Source organism: Arachis duranensis, chromosome 3 (genome assembly GCF_000817695.3).
Source record: "Arachis duranensis cultivar V14167 chromosome 3, aradu.V14167.gnm2.J7QH, whole genome shotgun sequence".
Lineage (NCBI taxonomy): Eukaryota > Viridiplantae > Streptophyta > Magnoliopsida > Fabales > Fabaceae > Arachis > Arachis duranensis.
In genome coordinates this window covers 15,607,743-15,627,080 of record NC_029774.3, presented here as the reverse complement: position 1 = coordinate 15,627,080, position 19,338 = coordinate 15,607,743, and the positions used below count along the sequence as shown (strand labels likewise).

General features: G+C 34.3%; 1 protein-coding gene across 2 annotated transcripts; it reads right to left on the bottom strand.

Annotated features, from left to right (window-relative positions):
• Positions 1–1,698: 1,698 nt before the first annotated feature.
• On the bottom strand, positions 1,699–11,108 carry LOC107477543 (uncharacterized). 2 transcript variants are annotated; one of them, XM_052258984.1, is made up of 10 exons: positions 10,733–11,108; positions 10,501–10,631; positions 8,108–8,315; positions 6,839–7,361; positions 6,508–6,759; positions 6,225–6,416; positions 6,071–6,145; positions 3,521–5,968; positions 2,477–2,780; positions 1,699–2,389 (listed from the first exon to the last, which is right to left on the bottom strand). In XM_052258984.1, the coding sequence occupies exons 1-9, from the start codon at positions 10,930–10,932 to the stop codon at positions 2,481–2,483; spliced, it is 4,329 nt and encodes a 1,442-aa protein (XP_052114944.1). In that variant the 5' UTR covers positions 10,933–11,108; the 3' UTR covers positions 1,699–2,389; positions 2,477–2,480. The 2 variants fall into 2 exon arrangements, with proteins under 2 accessions (XP_052114944.1, XP_015953070.1); XM_016097584.3 differs by having other exon boundaries at positions 1,699–2,780.
• Between the last annotated feature and the right edge of the window lie 8,230 nt (positions 11,109–19,338).

Sequence of the window (19,338 nt, the reverse complement as noted above, 5' to 3'; positions counted from 1 at the left end):
ATTACACTTAATCACATTACTTTCATTTTAAATAAATTAATTTTTTTTTATAATTTTACATTTAAAGTTATAAGTTAATATAAAAATATAAAAAAATTTATTTAATTCTGTTACGGCACTGTTGTAAAAGCCAGACCGAACCGGCCGGTTCAACCGAAAACTGGTGAACCGACCATGTAAGAAAGAGAACCGATACGAATCGGTCAGACCTGCCATAAACCGTTGAAAACCGATCCGATTGAAAATACAAATTTGTTCAAAATGTAAGAAGGAAGGTTCGAACCCCTAACCTCAGATAACTAAAACACTCTCACAGCCACTGGGCTATTACGTTTCTTATGCATTTATACGCAAATTATAATATATATAAATATCAATACTTGTAGTATATAATAGTATAATAGATATAAACTAATTAATAAATTATTAAAATTTAAAAATAATAGTTATTTTAATACAAAAACAAAATAAAATATTTATGATAGAATAAAAATAACAAAATACTTATTATTCCTGTTCCTATTATTTTAAAATAGTTTAATATTCTTAAAATGTTAGTGAAAATATGTATTTTAAATTTTTAGTTTTTTTATTTATATAGGACCGGGTTAAACGGTTCAACCAATGATTCACCGGTTGAACTAATAACCCAGTGACCCAGTAACCTGACCGGTTCGATTATCAGTTCGGTTCTGACAACTATGGTTAACGGATACCTAACGGTAAGACAACATTGAACAAATTTTAAAACATTAGGGACTTAAATACAACAATTGAAACCTTAGGAATAATTTTGGGACTTATTCCCATACAAAAACGATACTTTACTCTTTAATTTAATAGTAGTGTATTGGCTAATTTAGCTGAACATGCATTAACCTCTCTAACATCGCTGATCTTGAGATCATCTTTCTTGATATCCAATTTACTCATGATGTATTTCCTGTTCCATCAAACTTATCCGATTCATGGCTGCCTATCTTTGTTGTCATGAGGGAATACCAGTAAGGTATGGCAAGATATTCTTTTTTATTAATTTTTTTTAAAAAAAATAATCTTTTATTTGTATTTGTAATTTTGTATGTTTACATTTCTCATCCAAAAATAAAAAAATGAGAAGAGAAAACAAAAATTTAATGAATGAGAAAAGAATATGGGAGATAGAGTTGCAATTCTCAGTAGGGAGAAATAGGTGACATAGGCAGACGAGAAGACTTCCTCCGATGACGTCACAGAGAGAGAGAAAGAGAGAGAGAGAGAGAGAGAGAGAGAGAGAGAGAGAGAGAATAAAATGCCGGTTGACGGTGAGGAATCGACGCTGAAGATGGTGATGCGAAGCGCAATGACAAGGCACATAGAGTATGTGGCAGCGATGACCTAATCCCCCACTACTCTGAATCGGACAATTTTTCCCAAGAACGACCGAGTCGTGCACGGGCTCCCTCTGTCCCCAAATGTCTTCAAGCTTAAGCACAGTCAAATGGGCTAAGTTTTTATGCCTAATGTTTTGCACTAATCTTTTGATGTTTCTGGTGTATAGGAATGACCAGTTAAAGATTTTGAACCTTTCTAGAAACACTGATGTAAGGTGTAATCTATGATGTGAGTTACCATTTTTGAATAGAACAACTTTTAAGTTTCAGAGGCAAAACACGTGCTACTAATGAGGTGTTTGCATATTTCTTTGGTTTATGGCTAAATGCTTATTTGCGTTTATGCTTATTTGCTTTTATGTGTGTAAGCCTTTTAAGCATCAGTGCTAAATTTTCCTTTTGTTTTCTTACTTGCATCAATCATTCTACTTTCCTATGTATAATTTGCTTTGGTTTGATGATTGGCAGATCTTGATGACATCCTTTATGCTTAGAGTTCTTAATTGTCAGCTCAAAAGCAAAGAACATTAAAAATACCAGATTGTTAACATATAAAATGTTATACTTACATAAATTTCCACTCTTTAATTTTAGAAGCTTTTATTCATGTAAAAAAGCAAAGTTTCTTTTTGACATTTTTTGGGGACAACATTACTTATTTGGCATCCCTTTGATGCTGCACATGATCTGACCAATTGTGTTCCTCTAACTGATATTCAAAGTGATTGAGACGCATTCTTACATGGTTTAGCCCAATATATCATAGCTTTACTCTTCCATTTTTGAGAGGATATTTTATCCCAATTTAGTTTCTATACTTTTATACATGTCAAAAGTTATCTTCTTTTCTAAACAAAAAAGTGCTCTCTTCATTCTTGTGATGGTAACGTGTCTTTTGTGAGGAAATTCTTTACAGTCAATGCAAGTCTTGGTTTATCTAGTGGTCAACTAAATCTCCAATCAATTAGACGGAACTGAGTTCAAGACTTGCATCCTCCAAGTTTGTTACATTTTTCCTACAAATATTAAGACAATCAACGAGAGGTGGAAAACTATTCACTTTTGTTCTGAGGCAACCAAGACAAAATTGGCAGGTTGAATACCTCATTATGACATCCACAAGCTGTACATGGCATGCAGTTGGGTCATGTCCGTACCCTTGAGGGACATCTTATACAGTTCCCTGATCTTTCCTCCATCTCCAAGTCTACCAGAGGATAGAGACGATTGGCAGGGAGATTTGTTCGCACTTGATGATAGTACCATGGCCAACATTTTCTTCAAAACCATCTGCAACTGACTCCAGTATTTCGCATGCAGTTCAGGATAACCAGTACTGAAAGTGTCAGTGCTTGTCTCTGAAACATGGCGTCCTTCGAGCATGAGAACCAAAGCTGACTCAAGAACCTGGAACAAATTCTGAAAGTATCAGCAACTGATGGACAAAGAAACACTGAAAATCAGAACCATAAATGGACAATAGAATTCACCAGAAGTAAATATATGTGACTAAGTCAAAATATGCTTAGTATTGCCCTTTGGCTTCTTTTACTGAAAAATGTTAAACAGCAACACAATATGTTTGTAGTGAGGCGCTATTTTGAAATGAATACTACAATTACCAAGTTTTACCAACTAGATAGAATGATCTACATGAATTAGTCATGTAAGGCTATATAAATTTATTTTTTGTGTAGCATAGTAGATAGTTTTTCGCAAATAAATCACTATAAGAAATGCAACAGTGAGTAAATTCTAGGAATCTTCATTGTTCTAATTTTTTCTCAATATCCATACACCAGAGGAGCAATTCGAGTGTTATATTAATATTACACAGTATTATAGAACTTGAGAAAATATGCAGTTGACATTTTACAGTGGAACTCATCTAACATATCAGCATAATTCAGTACATGTCAGACATTTTTTAACCAAGTTCTCATCAGGACATGTATAAACTGGAAGTCCGAAACATTCTCTGCATACTGTTCGGAGAAGACGCTAGGAATTGCTACTGATACACATAGAAGATAGAGCATACTTCCACATAAAAGATTGACATTTACTTAATCATCTGAACGGAATCCCAGGGAAAGAAATTATAACAAACATAATATAATATGCAAATATAAAGGGAAGGAAAATACCGCACTGGAGCGTATTTGACTTGAAAGGCTTAATGAAAGAGACGACCTTTCCATGAGTATAGTAATATACATGTTAGGATGGGTTTTAGGGCCATAAAAGTCCATTGCTTTTTGCCAGTTCCTGTCTGCTAGAGATGAATACTGCTTGACTCGATGGTCAGTGCTATTTTCACCTTTTGTTGAAAGGCTTTTCTTATTGCCAGCGTTCATAAATTTCAAACAACAATCCCTCTGATAGCAACCTAACTGGAAGTAAGCATATGCAGCCTCCTGTTTGCGTAGTTCACCTAGAGACTCGTACACAGATAATGCTTCCCTAATGGCCTCATTAGCTGAAATCTCATGCTTTCTCAATTCTTTCCTTCTTCGGTCATGGGAATTTGTATGCCTTACACAGGTATCCTCCAGTGATCCATTCTCATACAGTTCAGCTGTACTATTTTCTCTTGCCAAAAGCATGCCAAGCCGCAGATAAGTATGAGCATACTGTGTATGTACCTCCTTCCTCAAGCTGCTTGTCACAGCATCATCATCCTCATTTACAGCATTTAGTTCTAGCCTTGCTGCCCCATAATATCTAATAGATTCTTTATATTCTAGTTTTGCAGCTTCCAGAGCATGACTGTATGCATTATGAAAGATGTTCTGTAATTTGAGATTCTCAATTTTTGATACCATCTCCTCAGCTAAAGCTCGTCGGCCATGACCCAAATTACAGTTTATCAATATTATATTGGTGTGATCTGAAACTTCTCTGAATGCAACTATAGCATCTACAAAGGCCAGTTCAGCCTTGTTCAACTCTTTATTTTCTATTCTAATTCTCCCCAATTCATTACAAACCCACCCTTTCTTTTTAACCAGTGATTCTAACTCAGATAAACCAGATGGAAGTTTAAGCAATGCTTTTCTAGCTTCTTCATAGCATTTTAAAGCAGCTAATAGATTGTGCTCAACATCTCCAAGTACAGGTTTACTTAGATAATCAAAGATACCACCATTTTTAACTATACCTGTTACCTTTGGACTTAATTCAGTTTGTGATAGAGCACTGGAACCGGAATTGTCGGGCTCTGAAGATCCCTCATGTGTTCTGGAGTTCATAGCTGCCAAGGATTCAACTTCAATCGCGCTACCATCAAGAGTATCTATCAAGTTTCCACCATAATTACTGTGCTCAAAATGTTCAAAATCTTTTTTATTCTCATTAAGAATGAGCTCATCTCCAGGATCTTTTGGATGCAAATAATTGGTATTTTTAGTAAACCATCGTTTACCATGCTTTCTACCATAAGTCGTCAGGCTCATATCTGCACTACTACTGCTTGCACTGCTTCCACTACTAGCTCTGTCGCTTTGGCAACTACAATTTACCAAGGAACATGAACTACAATTCTGGTTCAACTGCACCAGCTTCTTCTTCAGCCTTTTAACTTCCTTAGCAACCTCAGATGACATTTTCAATTCACTGTTTGCAGGTCTTCTCACATCTTGTACTGAAATTTCATTACTCTTTATCCTATGGAACTCGACATAAACATCTCCGACCAGCTCCCATGCCTTGGACCAGAAAATGTAAGTAGAAGACTTCCTCTCAACAGTGAGATACCCATTAACAGTCTCATCTTTTACATCATTCAGCAATGTACGACTTTCATTTATATCATAGCATTTTCTCTGCAAGGATGAGCTACTAACCATAGAAGAAATGAACTCCGTGTCCTCCAGATGTGAAGGCATTGATCCATAAACAGAACATGCTAACTGTATAACCTTTAAAGCTTGATGCAGTTGACCATCCTCCTTGTATGCTTCGGAAAGTGCTAAATAAGATTCTCCAAGCAAAAGAACAAGCTTCCACAACTTATGATCCAACTTGGATGTTGGTAGCCATTCTCGAATGTCACAAACCTCAATACAGTCAGCATCCCCACAAGCACAAACAGAAACATCAAAAGATGACGGTGACCTATCATGATCTTCGTCAAACCGATCCATCACCTCTGGTTCGTTGCTGTGAAGCTGTCGCATCCATCTCAGAGACTTAATGGCCTGTGAAACATGATGTACTGCGGCTAACTTAGATGATATTGGATCAGCAACTGTCTGAACCACAGGTGTGGTAACTGGACATACTTCACATCCAGAAGAGCTGCTAGCATCTGGAGATGAGCTGGATAGAGACGTTCTGTGGTTGCTCAATTGTGCATCACCATCTACTGAGTCAGGTGTTTGTTCATGTTCATGGGATTTGTCATCCGCTAGGAGATAGAATACTTCTGGAGCAACTGACTCAGAATTAGTGTTTTCGGCATCCCAAGGTGACTCTTTGGCTTCAGTAAGAGTTAGTCCACATTCCACAGCTAGTGAGTCCGATGTTAGATTAAGCTCCTCATCATAATTTAAAATCAGCCTTGCAAACTGTTCATGAGCAATTGCTCGTACTGCCTGTTAAGCAACACATTTATTAGAAATGCAGTCATCAGAAAAATTTTGTAGTGCAAATGTAAAGTGCGGGAAGATATAAAACATGTTATTCCAGAGAGGTACCAGGTGGTCTGAGTCGTCAAGAAATTCCAAACACTTCCTAAAGAAGCTGACACATCTAGCCCTATTTTTAGCAGCCTGCAGAAAAAGAAACAATAACTTGCAATTAGCTGTTCGAAACCTCAAATAAACCTGGAGATAGGGTTAGTTTTCACACCATTGACAGTGAAAGCCTGTGAGCGATTCGATACAGGAGTGTTCCCAGTGAATACACTGCATCACTTCTACCTCTATTGATTAAAGATGGCAAGGAACTTGAAGCATCATCACAATCATTAGATGAATGGTTTTTGGGAATAACAGAAAGATCAAAAAGCTGTATATCGTCTTCACCTGCACCTTTATAAAGCTGCAAAAATACTACTTCAAACTTGCCAGCACTACTAAGGGAAAAAAATTGCAAAATCAACGGATATTTTATCTTAATAAATAAAATGTACCCAGTAAGCTCCAGGATCCTGTTTGCAATTTTCCTGAAGGAACCTCAAAACGGAAAGGCCATTTTGCTGGACAACATATGGATGAAATGCTGGCGTCCCATCCTCAGATATCCCTTTAAGTAAAAAAATATCATCTGTCTTCAGAAGCTCATATCCCTGAACAACACCATTACGATGATAACATATTGCCAGCTCAGGCACACTTGCCATAACATTGTCAAGCCAGGCTTCAAGCCATGTCAAAGGTGTGACCTATCAAAATCAAGTGAACATAATTAACAATCTTCCAAACATAAAGTATGATCAAAGAGTATTAGAAGAATGCTCTTACCTGTCTTGTGACATCCCACAAATGCAAGCTCACAGCAACATACTTTTCATTACTAAACAGAAGCAAATCACTTCCAAGGAGCATCCGAAAATTATGAAACTGCCAGAACAGGACCCTCAGAAAGCTATCATTACCAGCTTTTCTTTGTTTTTCAGACTCTTGCATTGTTGTTCTGGGTTTTTCACCAACATGTGACACTTTATTGGCAGGACTATGGTTCTTATTTCTCCTGTTATTCTTGCTTCCCCAAATGACATCCTGCTTAACATTTGAGTACTCAGAACAGCATTTGTATCCATCAGCTTGAACAACATCATTCTGTTCCACAATATGGGGTGTTTTGCTTCCAGGAAGAACTGAAGATTTTGATTTCTCCTCTTGTGAAACATTATGAGTTGGTGGACAATCGCAGGCCTCCATTCTGACTGAATGCATAGCAAAATTCAAGAATAGTGACTGATCTGCACATTTTGATTGATTGTTATGCCTCCTAATCAACTTTTCTCCTTCTTCAACATCTGGCCTGTACCTCATAAATATTGTCACTCATAAATAAATCGAAGATTGAAATAATAAGCAGAAAGCAACCCCAAAAGAGAAAGATCTGCCAGCATGGGTGGGGTAAGGTAAAGGCAAATCAAGAAAATGCTGCTAACCTACACATCAACAATAATTAATATAGTAAAGAACTAGAAGCCCTTTTCAATTATTTGAATGACTCTTGTGAAGAAAACCCGACCTACAATTTGTAAATATCCTGGCACTTTTAAAGTAATTAAATGCAAGTATGGAATGCAGATGGTATCAAAAAGCAGATAATATTAATTAAAAAGCAGAACCCATTTCAACACTTTAAATGACACATACAAAGAAGACCATCTTTGAATTACCATATACAATATACTATACAACCCCTGATCATACAAGAAGGACTAGAATCAGGAGAACATGATTTAGCTGTCTATGCATGTTCTTGTTTCTTTATTGACGAAAAGAAATTTTAATGAGAAAGAAAAGAAGACATACAAGGTGTCCTTGCCTTCCCCTTAATGTTTAACCATAGATAGAGAATAAACATTTCAACTACTAATCTTTTCTATTTTTCAATGCAAAATCCAGTTCCTTTTTTTCTTTAAAAGACAAATAAGGATTAAAAAGAAAAAGAAAATCATTTTTCCTAAGTAAAAAGTGCATCACATGGGACTAGTTCAGATAAGGTGAAAATGAGGCACGGAAAGAAAATGAGTAAACAGTCGATCAAATACACACCCAGTATTTAAAACAAGGGTCTGGCCAATTCGATGAACAGCAATTGACAATCGAGCCTTGGAATATGGCATTTTAAATATCTGCTTCAAAATGTCTGCTGGAGCAATTACATCAATCTCATCCCCATAATCAGCCAAGCCAGATACTGCGAGGGCCTCACATTTTCTTGTAAAATTTGAAGCAACAGCATTGCCCTCCCAAGGGAAGTCTGTTTCAAACAATATGAGATGTTAAAAGAAACTGATAGGTTTCGAAATTAAGTATAAATATCAGATGAGAACTGGACGTAAATGTAGTCTAGGTAGATATTTCGTATTATGTTGTACACAACACAAGTATTTACATGCAATAACACATATTTTTTTGGCACTAGGGTTATTTTGTGGCAGCTGCATAACAGACTTTTAACCAACTTCTATGCTTGTTCAGTTGAAAGCAGAACAGAGTATAATGTAAACATCTACTAGTAAAACCATGTCCTACACAAATCAGAGGATAATGCAATATTTATCTCATTTTAAATTTAGAAGACTCCAACCATATGAGAGCTCGTGCACTAGGCTGCCTTCTCTCTTTGCTCTGTTTCCTTTGCTCTTATATTTTACTCAGATTTCTCACAAGACCAGGATATGCTTTGGTACTTGGAATGTAGGAACATTAGTGCCATTGCATCCTACCATATATCATGTAATATATATGAACTTTCACATTAAGCAAATGGTTTCTATATAGTCGAGCAAAAATGGTATACACTTCTTACACCCTTAGATCAAGTCCAAACAGCGGTATCCAGATAAATGTTAAGCTGTCCGTTGATCCATTTAACAGATGGGATACTGTGGCAAAACCCTGACCCTTCTATTAATATAATACAAGAAACTGGCAGTTTCAGCATTTAATAGTAAGAAAAATACAAAAAGAGAAATGCTAGGAGGCTATCAGAATTTATTGTTTCTGGCCATCACTTAGCCATCAAGTTAATTCCTTTAGTCTAGTTTCTTTAGTCTAGTAATCCAACAATATACTTTATTTCATACTTTTAAACATTGATGGCTAACTGATGGCCAAAAACAATAAATTCTGATGGTCCTCTAGCATTCCTCATAGGAAAATGCATGAATAATCTCATATACAGAACTGTGAACTAACAGAACTCAATTCCAGACCTTAGGCATAAACTGTATTTAGCAAAAGCATATTACTTATGGTGTTTGCAGAACATCCATTCCAACTTTAACCAAGAACCTATGGTCCAATAACAAGGGCACAAGGAACCATCGAAAATCTAGATTGAAAACCAGTAAGTTGGATGGATGTGGATTGTTAATCCTATCATCACAATATGACTATGTTCATATTAACTAACAGCTGCTAAACTAGATACCAATATTGTACAAAATAAAAAGCATTTTTCCCATTCAATTCTGTAGCCTTATCATTAATAATTTGAATTAAACAAATGCAGCAAGCAAATTCAATCAGGACACAGAAAATAGTGGAATTCAATAATAGCATTCTATCAGAAAAAGAACTAAATTTGAGTAAGATTACTTTTTCAATGAAGGGAGAACCTAAGAGAGAGGGAGAATGTTGGGAAACCTTGAAACAGTGCACTTCAATTAAACATATTGCTTACTTCTGGTCCAACTTGTACTCACAAGTCACCGTGTTGCTCACAGTTTCCTATTAGTGGATTCAACATTGTAGCAACAGTCAACAAAACTAAATCTTCAGAGAGTCCAGAGCTCCATGCTAGATCAAAGCATGTTCTTCTCACTATGCTTGAAGCAATTGTTACGACAAAGAAAATGCTGATCTTAGTACCACACTATGACCACAATCACAAAGTTATCCTCTTGAACTAATTTATATCCTTTTATTTTCAATGAAAGCTAATTCTCATTTTTTGCTACAACCAAGCCATTGGCAGCCTGGTTTTGGAACAAGGGACAAGACAATTAGACAGAGATACTAAAGATATAGACACTAGTGTTCTTCCAAGATGCACAAACAGTGTATTTCAGTCCCACTCTTTGTCTATGTCTAAGTGCTACCAAACATCTTTGTGTACCTTCGCACCTATGTATTTGTGTATCTAAGTCACTAACTAAACGGAGCCTGTAGCAAGCTTCCTCAAATAGTGGTAGATATCACTAAGCAAACGGGGTGCAAGACTAAGCTATCACTTTATTTAAAAATGAGAAGCAAATGAATTTCTACTCTGAACATCTACTGGATCCTTCCTCAAATAGTTGTAGCTAAACAGATGCATCTAATTTAAAACAAGAGAGGCATTAGAACTGCACAGATTTCCACACAACAAAGTACTGAATGTGATATTAAACTAGACATTTACTCTAAAGAATCTCCTGAAGCAATGAACAGTTAGTCACCTCCTCCAGTAGCCTTGGACTGCACATAACCAACAGGAAGAACCTTGTCTGGGAAATCCGCAAGAAGAGGCGGCATATTCAGATCAGTCTCAGTTGGCAGCATCCGATACCGATATCGTGGAGCATTCACTCTGAATATACAAAATCCCATCACAAAAAAGAAACATATCCAAATATAATCAGAAGAAGAAGGAAAATTATTCAGAGAGAGAGAGAGAGAGAGAGAGAGTACGTTTGAGGAGTTGGGAGAAGAGGGGAATGGAAAGCATGGAAAGACTTGTCAGTTGGAACAGGGATTGAGCCGCAGAGGAACCCAACGGGCTTTGGAGTGGCGATTTCCAAGGTTCCTACACACAGAAGCTCGCGAGAATTTTCCGAGTTTGAAACTGATGATGGCGACGACGACGACGAAGATGATGATAACTTCGCCATGGAAAGGGAAGTAATCGCTCTGAAACCAGCAACTATCTATGTACAATGAGAAGGGGGAGGGGTGAAGACGAAAACCCTGGAAAGTTGAAACCAATATACTGGTGAATGGTGAGTCTTTCTACGGTTTTCTTGAGCTGGGAATTGTATAGAGTGCACTGTTTCAGTTTTAAAAGGCGACCACTTTGTCACCATGTATACGTCGATAGGATTTTCGTTCTCTAAATTTGTGAAATCGAATTATTCTTTCGCAAATTATAAATTAATTTTTTTATTTTTCTTATTTTACTAATAATGTTTATATGATTAATAATATAAAACATTATTTAAAATAGCTGACCTACAAATTCAAACAATTTTCTATTCAAGTTCAATCAAGCAGGCCCAATACTAATAACATCCCATCTCATTAATGAACGTGCATTATACGCGCGAAAATCCTCCAAACGTTACTAATTCATTCGTGTTTCAATATGAAAAAACATTCCTTCTTCAAACTCAAAATTACTAATGGAGAAATTTAAATCTCTCTCAAAATCTCTCAAACCTCGTTTGTATTCTCTGCTATTACAGGATCGAGTGAAACTTTCGATACGAAGAAGAAAAAACAAACAAAAACAAAAACAGAGACTCCACAAGGTATGAGAAAAATTATTATTATTATGTTCATTTAATTTCTCGCAAATCTCGCGTTTCTTCTAGTTCGATTTAAAGTTTAGAGGATTGAGTTGATTCGTTTAATAGATCGAGTTTCTCTGATTCCATTTTTTCTCTCTAACTAGGGCATACGAATGAATATGTGTTGTTAGTTTATTGGTTCTGATAAATAATTCGGTTTATCACTTAGTTTAATTGAGTTCATTTGCATGCAGAAAATTTTTTCTTGTTGATTGAATATTTATCACGTTTTATTTAAATATGAACAGAATTCGGTTCATTAGGGAATTGAGTTAGATTCACTTGATTCTACTGTTAAGTGTTCACTTGAGTTCATTTGCATGCAGAAATATTTTTTTGCTGATTGAATATTTATCACGTTTTGTTCAAATATGAATTGAATTCAGTTTATTCGGTTCATTTGGGATTTGAGTTAGGTTCACTTAATTCTACTGTTAAGTGAAGTTCACCGGTTAATTATTGGCCATTTTTTTTGTCCTTACAGCAAAAATGAAAAAGATTACGGTCACAAAATAGGAGAAGCCGCACTATAATTTAAGCATATACAGATTAAATAAACTCTATTTTTGTGTTATAAATATATCATAACACACTGTTTCAAATCTTTGCAGAAAATTTACGATCTGAGATGCCAAACAAAATCACTAGCTAGGGTGTTCAAAGAAATGAGTGTAGAAAAGAAAAATATTGTGGAAGAAATGGGATTCGATGTGCTGGCACATATCCTAAAAATGAACATCTCTCATAAGCTCTTGAGGAAATTGATTCATTGCTATGATGCCTATCATGGATGCTTGGAGACTCTCTATGACAGAATATATGTAACCTCTGCTAAGATAAGAGATGCGTTGGGCATAAATTTCGACGGTATTATACTTTCCACTTTTTATATTTGTATTTTTCTTTTTTGATATTTTTGTTATTCCTTAAGTTATTTCGGTTCATTCCTTGCTTTATTTTAGGTTCATTTGAATATAAAAAATGAAATTGAGCATTTTTGACTGATTTGTTTATATTAAAATATTGTAGGAGATCTGAAAAAGTTGAGTATAGAAAACTGAGTGAGGAACAAAAGGAGATAACTGACAGCTTCAAAGGTGCTACTTTGGCATCTTTAACAAAATCTGTCATTGATATGAGTGTTGAAGGGGAGGAGAACCAGGTAAAATTCAAGAGGACTTTTGTTGTCTTCATCCAAAAGTGCTTTTTGCTGCCGACGACAATAAGCATGGTCTCCCTGATCCATAAACCGCCTGCCCTTCATGTGGACACCATCCAACGATGGGATTGGACATCTCATGTGCTGAGCTTCTTGAGGAAGGGGATCAAAGCCCAGAGAGAAGGAAAGAAACTTTCTGTTGATGGCTGCATCTTTGTTTTAATGTTAATATATTTTCATGAATCGAAGTTTCCTCGACTAGAAGCAGATAATGCTCTCGAGCCACCATGGGTTGGCTTATTGGACATGGAGAAAGCTCATCGACAGGATTGCTTTGGAAACAACTAATCAAATGGTAAATAAAAAATTTCTTGCAATTTTGATTCAGATACTTCTAAAAATACTATGCTAACTAAATAAGTTTATGTTTTAGGAACTTGTGAACATAGCAGAATTGAGGGGAGAAGAGATAGAAGAAAAGAAGGTGGAAAAGAAATCAGTTTTTCTAAAGGGGAAAAAGAAGGAAAAGGAGAAGAAAAACAAAAAGAAAATTGTCATTTTAGATTCGTCTTTGAAAGAAGACAATTTTTTTTAATCTGAGTATACTTCTCACCATTGCTTATTGAAAACTATCTATTTATTTAAAGTCTTGTATTGTCATTTAACATAACTTTTTGTATGTGTTGTAGAGAATAAGAGAAAATTGAGAAAGCGCCGCCAAAAAAAAAAAAAGAAAACAACCACAGACAATGGCGAAAAAACAAACCAAAATAAGAAAGATTGTTCTGACAGATTCGGAAAGCAAAATTGAATTTGAAAAAGAGTAAGTTTTGAAAATGATTATTTTCGGTTCATTGCTATGTTTATTTGAGGTTCATTTGGTTTAGTTTTGCTTGAATTTCCTGAAAATTGTTCATGTGTTCTTGTTAAGTTAATTACAGCTCTGATATTTTTCTCTGGTATACATTCGATGTGTTTTTCTTGATGATTGACTCTACTTGACTGCTTATTCAAATCTAAAATAAATTTGGTTCATTTATTTTTTAACTATGGTTCATCCTGATTTTTTAAGTGAAAACTTATTCTATAAATTTTCATAAGTGAACAAGTAGAGAGACCACTGCTAAAAAAGAAAACAAATGTTGGAGTTGAAAAAGAAAAAAAAAGAACAAAGAGAAAAAATAATGGAGTTGAAAAAATAAATGTTGCTTCAGATGTTTGTGACTGGACAGATGCGTGATATGATTTATCGCAAACATAAGATTGAGTTTCTTATATAAAGTTCTTTTTCTTTCTCTGCTAACTTTTCCTAAAACTTCATGTAATTTCTTTGGATTTATTGAATAATATTTATTTTTTTGCTTAGACTACTGACTGTAAATTTGGACAGCAAACCTGTATTATGAACACAGACGAGGTCGGCACCGTCTGTAAATGCACCAAGAAACACCAAGTAATTCCTCTTTAACTCTTATTTACATCTTATGCTTTTAATTAGAATATTTTTGTTGTGATTTTAGTTTCGTATCTTTTTTCTTAGAAAAAATACCCCTGAAATCTCCGGTTATAATTTTTAGAACAAAAAAGTTAATGAAAAACAGAGTTTGCTTGAGGTTCAAATATGGAGTAAATTCGGTTCATTTCTAGCTTTAATTGAGGTTCATTTGATCCAAAAATATATTTGATGTGTTTTTAATCCTCTGCTTTTAATATTGATTGATGATTTTAATTTGGTATATTTTTTATTAGGAAAAATACCCCTGAAACTCTGGTGAGAGTTTTTAGAAGAAAGAAATAACATGAAAAAAAAAGAAAAATAGAGTTTACAAACTCTAACTCTATAAGTTGAAATATTTACGTTGGTCTTTTAGATTTAAGTAATAATTTTTGTTTAATTAATCACACGGAATTTTTGTTTAATTGTCAGTAGCATTACACCTGATCCCCAACTATAAATCATTGCAATTGGAGAAGAAACTCATTCTCAACCTCTGGATATGTGATTTTTTCAATGTACAACTTTCAGTTTCTCAATTTCTCTTCTAATCATTTAACATTAACTTCTTCCTTGTTTACCTTCTTTAGAGTTTCTATTACAGTGTCTCTTCCAAGTTCTCTTATTGGAAGAGATAATAAAAGATCAAAAGACCTTTACCTATGTCTCTTTGGAAAGTCAAACAGAAGCTTTTTCTGTTAATGAGTAAGTTGGACTTAAAATTCTTTTTATTAGTTTTAATGGTATAGGATAATAATTTCAGGTCATTATTGAACTCTTTTTTGTTTAATGCAACAGCCCTCCAGAACCACAACAGCAACCCTGTAAAAAACCTCCAGCTAGGCAATCGGAACAAGAAGAACCTCTTAATGTGTAAATTTTACTTAAAATGTTTTTTTATTAGTTTTGATGGTATATAATAGTAATTTTGGTTTATTCCATAGTTTATTTGAGATTCATTTGAATGCAGAAATGAATTCAATGTGTTCTTCTTGATGATTGAGCTTTTTTTACTGCTAGTTCAAATATGAAATAAATTCGGTTCATTATTAGACTCTTTTCTGTTTATTACAATTGCCTTCCATAATCCCAACACCAGGCCTACAAAGAACTTTCTGCAAAGCAAATGGATCAAGAACCTCCACATAATGTGTAAGTTTTAATTAACATCCTTTTCATATTAGTTTTGATGTTATATCATAATACTTTTTGGTTATTAGTTAAAACTTTCTTCTGTTGTCTTACAGTTCTCCCCATCCTCGGCATTGGAAAGATGATGCACCTTCCTTCAACTTTGGCATAAGTCTTCCTACCTCTCAAACAAGTCCCCCGATCTCTCAACCAACAGTAACACAACTTAAAATGTTGGCAGATATGGTGATGGATGCTGGGGTGATAGCAACATTAAAATTTGTTAAGAGAACTAGTGCGGGGCCGATTTTGAGCACTCTTAAAGGGTACAAGACTCTAGAGAAAGAAAAAGAAATAACAAAGGAGCTGAGGAAGAAATGTTATCAATAGATGACACAAATAAAGGTTTACAAAGATACTACCAATGAGTATGATACGATATTTATGTTGGACCATGAAGTGCGTTTGGAGGGGACTGGATTGCACTTTATGTCTCTAACACCTGGACAAGATGTTAAAAATACGGTAAATTCTTTGCCTATTATATTAACATTAATGCTTTTTCTAAAAACTTTTATACCCATATATCTAATAAATTTTCTTCCTATAGGCGGTCAATACAATGTGTATACTTCTCAATGAAATAAAATGTCGCCGATTTGAGGATGAAGTATACTATGTGCCTATAGATATTGTGGTAAGCCAAATTTTTTATTCCTTAAGTAATTTATTAGTTCTGATAAATAATTCGATTCATCTGTTAGTTTAATTGAGTTTATTTGTATGAAAAAAATAATGAAAATGTGTTTTTCTTATTGATTGAGTATTTATAAATTTTTGTTCAAATCTGAGTTGAATTCAGCTCATTTGGGAATTGAGTTAGGTTCACTTGACACTATTGCTAAGTATTTACTAAATCTGTTATTCCTTAAAAAATTCGGTTCATCTGTTAGTTTAATTCGGTTCATTTGTGATTTAACTGAGGTTCATTTTGTAGAATATAATGTTAGGACTCTATAAGGAGAAATACATTGATCCAAACACTAAGAAAGCCTATCGAATCACTCAATATAAGGACTAACTCTCTTTTCTTAACAAAAAAATGGCATCGCATCCATTTGTAAGTTGTGATTTCTAAAACTTATGTCGCGTGCTATCATTTAGACTGAAATATTCTATCATTTTCCAAAATTTCAGCTATTTGTACCGGTTTTTCATGGAGGACATTGATGGTTGTGGATTGCCGATGTTAAGAAGAAGCGCTTCTATGTGTTTGACCCCGTCAAGAAAAAGAAAAATGAAATACATCAATCAAGAATAACTTTAAACAAAATTGTTGTAAGTTATTTACATAATACATATTTATGTTGTAAATTATCTCTTATTTCTAGCCATTATCAATCACTTTCTGTATTCTTTTAAGGGCTTAATAGTATTCCAGATGAGAATTTATGCTGGGGCAGAACCTTTGATAGAGGACGAAGAGGGTGTTGAAGTACCGTATATCACGATCAGCAGTCAACGAACATTGTAAATATAAATCTTTCTTTGCTATAGTGCTTGTATTAATATGTTTTATTGTGTCTCCTATTAATCATATTTTACTTTCTTATTTCTTTCTTAACTATGATTGCGGGATATATGTGATAAAGTGGTTGGAAACAATTGATCATAAAAAGATCAACAAAAGAAAGTATAAATATAAAAACTGAAAACAGGTAAGTAATTTATAAAATAATTTATTTTGGTTCATTTTTTTATTTCATTTGAGTTCAAATTAAGCAATTTCTTTCACTTGTATTGTAGGAAGAAATAGATCCTTTCAGACAGAAATGTGGTCCAACCATTTTCTTGCACAAGATAAATAAATTGAGAAACAAAGTCATTGAGACATCTGAAGCGATAAGACTCCCAAAGCCATCGGCTGCCCTCTCAAGTCCTTTTTGTAAATTCACATCTGGGGATATAGAAAGTAAATAGGTTATAGTTTCTTTGACTTGGTGTAAAGAATTGTAATTAACACTATTTTGTTTAACTCATTGTAAAAAAATAAACACTTCTTCTTTAATGTATATATGTTAATATTAATGTAAATATTAGTGTTAAATGTTAATGTTAATATATATTTGTTGGAATTGTCTGGGCTATTGTTTTGAACAAAACTAGGTTCATAGTGGATAGATTCAAATGTATTTATAAAATATCAAGAACTCCAAAAACACAAATGAAGCAAAATTAATGTACGAAATAAACTGAAAAGAAAGTATATATCGCTATTTAATTTCAAAAACACCTAAACTGTTTGATATAACACAATTGTAAAAAGCTAATTTGAAAACAAAAAAGTGACTATTCAATAAAAATATACCATAAATCGAAATTAACCCTCCTAGAATTCAAATGAACCGAAATTTGGTCATACATGAATCGAAATTTATATTAGTAAAATCTAAAACTTCTAGAACCTTTGGCAACATTTTTGTCAATAAATGCAAACTTGAAGATTGGTTGGAGTTTATTTAGAATCAGTTAGAAATTTGTGATAATGATGTTCTATGAAAGAAGGAAGAAGAGACTAGGGTGGCGCTAAACACTATTCTAGCCCAAGAGGAGCTTTTTTGGTTTCAAAAATCCAAGGAGCAGTGGGTGAAATATGGTGATCATAATACTAAATTTTTTCACATGCAGACGATAATCAAAAGAAAATCTAACAAGATTTATGGCCTTTTCATTAGTGATGGTTCTTGGGCTATGAATCCCGAGGTCTTGCAAAGTAAGGCTTTAAAGTTCTAAAAAAATCTCTTTTGTTCTACTGAGCAAGTTGACGTCAATTGCATAGGTATGGTCCCTTCTCCTGTGCTTAGTCAGGAAGCGTGTGACTGCCTCACTCAACCAGTGTCCTTTCTGAAAGTTAAACAAGTCATAGACAGCACGGGTTCTTTGAAAGCGCCAAGTCCTGACGATATCAAAAATGGCATTGTCGAATATGCAGACCACGCTCGTGTACGGGAGAGTACTGGACAAAACCATTTACTCGCATTGTGTAACACTACCGCGTACACACGACTGCCAAATTTTCAAAAAGCTAATATGTTGCAGAAATTCAGTTTTCCAACCTAAACTTTAAACTTTCATAACTTTTTATACAAAACTCATTTTTCATCAATTCTTGAACCATTGGAAAGATCATTGAATAAATTTTTATAAAATCTAATTTCGTTCAATTTTCAACTTCGAGGACCGAGTTACGGCCTACCGAAGTTGGCAAAAAACTAGTTGCTACCCAAAAATAGAATTTACCAATTTCCAAGAGGTTCACATGCCACATCAATTTTCTACATCAATATAATTCCTCCCAACCATCCAAATTCATTCCTTTTCTATCAACCAACTTCAATCCTACTTAATTTTCACATTACCTCTAAATCATCATTTTCACACCTCAATTTCATGCATAAATATTCAATGCATTTCATCAACTTACCAAGCTTACCTGTCACGGCTGTTGGCCCAAAATTTATCAACTCAACTCATAATTCATAAACACACAATCATCAACCAAAATCAAATTTAACAATGTATCAATTTCAACATATCAATTTCGTTCAATTACACAATTCAAGCTTATTCCTAGGGAATCTAGCCTAAGATTTCATATCACATTACATAATATTTAATTGAAACTTAAATTGTACCTCTCGAAAGCCAAGATCAAACCCTCAATTCTTGAATTTCATGAAGTTTAGGCTGCAAGTTCGCCTCCACCAAGCTCAAGCACCACCAATGATCAACTTAACGCCTTTAATACCAATCTACATAATTTTCATATAACATACACAATATTCAATTACTAAGGCTTCATAAAACTTTATGAACACATGAAAAAAGTGAGTCTTACCTTTATCCAATAAAATTGGTGATGAAACCTAGCTACAACTTAAGCTAG